The sequence below is a fragment of the Pteropus vampyrus genome, unplaced genomic scaffold (genome assembly GCF_000151845.1).
Source record: "Pteropus vampyrus isolate Shadow unplaced genomic scaffold, Pvam_2.0 Scaffold242, whole genome shotgun sequence".
NCBI classification, from domain to species: domain Eukaryota; kingdom Metazoa; phylum Chordata; class Mammalia; order Chiroptera; family Pteropodidae; genus Pteropus; species Pteropus vampyrus.
In genome coordinates, this window is record NW_011889023.1 from 1,084,498 (window position 1) to 1,087,918 (window position 3,421).

The 3,421-nt window shown below is 35.6% G+C and overlaps 1 protein-coding gene across 1 annotated transcript in view; it reads right to left on the reverse strand.

The window, feature by feature from the left end:
• The window catches only part of CLRN1 (clarin 1), a 34,768-nt gene extending 31,855 nt beyond the window's left edge, over window positions 1-2,913 (reverse strand). The window contains exon 1 of the mRNA XM_011374240.1: window positions 2,357-2,913. Within this exon, the coding sequence (XP_011372542.1) occupies window positions 2,357-2,609 (253 nt within the window). The 5' untranslated portion in view covers window positions 2,610-2,913. The remainder of the gene's footprint in view (window positions 1-2,356) is intronic.
• Between the last annotated feature and the right edge of the window lie 508 nt (window positions 2,914-3,421).

Sequence of the window (3,421 nt, forward strand, 5' to 3'; positions counted from 1 at the left end):
AGAAAGAGGGAAGTTCTGGGAACTGAGTTGTGCTCTTATTATAAGTTGGACTCTGAAAGAAACAGAAAAGAATTATCCATCCTGAACTTTTCGAAGACTGGATTTTGTTCAAAGGAAGCCATTATTAAGAAGACAGTATTAGACCTATTCTGCTTTTATATGAACAGAGCTATGTTTTTCAATCTGAAAGAATATCAGAGGACTCTCTACCTTCAAGGATATGTTCATAGAACATCATTTACAGGCGATGCCATTTTGAATGGGAAGATGTGGACCTCCAAGCTATATTGCAAGAAGAGTATAAACTGGGTGCAGTGTGTCCTAAAGCTACATTAATTAGGAAATTTTTAACACTCAGAGGGGTACTTATTTAAATGAGCATTATGCTTAGTCCATTGGATCTATTCTACAGTTTTTTTCAATTTTCTCTCGTGTTACACTGAAAAAGATACTTTTCTGCTTAGATGGAAAAATATATACTGTAAGTATACTTTGCTGGACCTCAGAAATAAGGTTTTATTATGTCTAGGATAGTATATAGAGAGAGTTATGACCAAAGAACAAACAAGCAAATGTAAAATTTTCTTCACTAAGCTGAGGGAAAACGTTGAGTATCATGGGAATTAATGCAATTCTGTGATGTAGGCGAGGGCGTTGTTTAAACTCATCAGTTCTGTGAGTCCTCAGAGAAAGCAAAGTGAGGAACACCTGATGAGTACAACATCTTAGATAAGACCAGCATAAGACACAGCCATAAAAAAAAAAACAAAAAAACCCAAAAAACAAAAAACCTTTCATTGAACCACAGAGAAATGTGGCCATATGCAGATTAAATGAGATGAAATGTACATAGTGCTTAGTGTCTAGTAAGCGTTATTAGAAAACATATTATTGTCCTACAGTATGTGTAGGATAGAAAATGCAAAGGCTTCAGAAAATTCATTGACGCTCCCTGCTTTTGTATAGATTCATTTGTGCAAAGCTTTACTCATGTTTTAGCTGCCAGTGACTTATGGCTAAATCATTTCACTCATCTTTTTTCTTTTTTTACTTTTTAATACAGTTACAAATCACATAACATTCTGCTTTGTTCTTCCCCCAGCCACAATGAAAACTAAGCAACTCTTAACAGCCCCATTATCTTAATAAACTAAAGCCATTCAGTGAAAAGAGTTGGTTTCCACTTCATCAAATCTAGTGGATGATAATCTCTTGAAAAGATGAATTTCTGGCACCCTATGAAAATTTGTAACACTTACAAACTCACCATGTGAGTTGAAGGTTGATGTCCAATGACTACTAAGAAGATATAAGGAATGTTGCAGAAATATAAATAGTCCAGCACTGAAATTTAATTAGATACTGCATATGTTAATAATAAATTTAATTAATTTAGCCTTCTACCTATGCTAGAGAAAAAATACAGAGGCAAACTAATAATTCATTTTAAATGCCTCAATTGGTAACCTCCTTTCCTGAAGAGTGATTTATGCACTAATTTACTGACTGTGTCTTCATAAGATCCTTCCAAACCAACTCTTCTGAAATAATAATTTCTGAATGTGTGTTGTGAGAGATATAACAAATGACTTCTTATTAATTTTCATTTAACGAGTTGCCTATTCACATGGTAATTTTTAAAAATTTCTCTTCTTAAGATAAACAGGTTAAAAATACTGTAGATAACACTTCCATTTCACAAAAATTGTGACAGGAAACCTGTCTCAAATTCTCTACCTGATTTGAAGGTCAATGAGTTGCAAATTTTCTATACTAAATGGACAACTATTTTTTCCCCAGTTAGCACAGCTGATTGTTTAAAATTTCTATAGCCAATTGATTCCAAACTGGTTTAAAAAAATATTTATCACCAGGACAGGTCCTAGCAAGGATAATAGGGAAGTAGACAGGAAACGAAGTCATGAGCAAGGTGAAAAAGCAGCTAGGGTTGCTTAACACTGACCTTTTTTTAAAGAACAAAACAAAAATTATCTCTTACAGCTTTCCTATTTCTCCAAGTCCCTCCCTTTTTAAAAAGATCTCATAATTTCTTATGTAAATATTAACATTTAAGAATTTTAATTGCTTATCTTTTCAAAAACATTAACCCCATAGCTACTCATTAACTATATGTTGTCATAATAAAAATAGCAAGAATGAAATAATGAATAAAATAAACACAAAATATAAAAACTAGGAAGAAGAGTGCTCAGAAGAGTCCCAGGTATTTCAAATGGTTTACAGCTGTTTAAAATATCCTACAAGAGACAGGGCAAGGCTCTCAAAAATAATTCCTGGTAACACTGGGACGAGTGTTTCTAAAGCATTAAATAATTCAAATGCAGTTGTTACTTACATGAGAACCGAAAGGGCCTTGCTCCCAATCCACACTGCCTCACGCCCTCTCCGTGGAAAAGCCCGTACTGCATCTCACCCATGAACTTATCCAGCTCCTGCCCTGAGGCGTTGACGAGCAGAGCCCCGGTTTTACAGAGGAAGGTGGCTTTGATCCACAAGGGTGTCCCCAGGGCTGTCACAACTCCCAGGGCACACAAGAAGCTTAACACCCCGGCCATGCAAAAAATGACTTTCTTCTGTTGGTTTGGCATGATGAAAATTGGCTTTCGTGAGGGTGAGGTTCAAAAACAAAACCTTTGTGAGTGCTGAGAAGCGACTGCCCCTTTGACCGCATTTATTATAGACACTGAATAGACAGATCTCAGCTGAAAAGGCTACTTCACCATTGATTGAGGTTCTAGCCACGTTAGATGCCAGTAGAATGTCAGGATGAAGGCTTCTTCATCATACTTATGTGGCTTGTCTATTTTCTGCTTCTACTTCTCTCTAATTTGAAATCTTTGGACTAAGAATCTGTAAAATAAAACTCTTTCAAACTACCTTCAAGTATCTCCTCTTGTGTCACTTGGTAACAAAGGTCTAGGATGACAGATGGAGTCCTCCGTGTAACTTGATAAATGCCGTCTCTTTCCTCAGCCTTTTGTCTGATTGGATGAGTTGAAACTTTTCAGAAACAGGGTTGGCTCCTATGGTAAATTTTCAGCAACCTGAGAAGTTCATTTATTGATGTGTTTTTATTTTTGTAGGCTTTTTTTTTTTTTTAGTGCAGGTAAAAGAAGAATTTTGGCAGAGGTAGAAAGAACATATGTTTATTGGTATTAATTCATTTTTTTAAAATGTCAACTGTAGCAAGACAAAACATTGGACTTAATTGTGTCCTGCATGGATATGAAGTGCCCGAGACCAACCACTAGAGCTTGTCCTCCTAACTCCTTTTCTCTCAGATCCATGATTTAGAATCAATGTATCAACAGATAATTTGATTCAAATATTTTGGCAAACAAAAATATGGAGATGCAGGTGCCAGGATCTAAGTTTCTAAACACCTCCTTTAAAACATTTG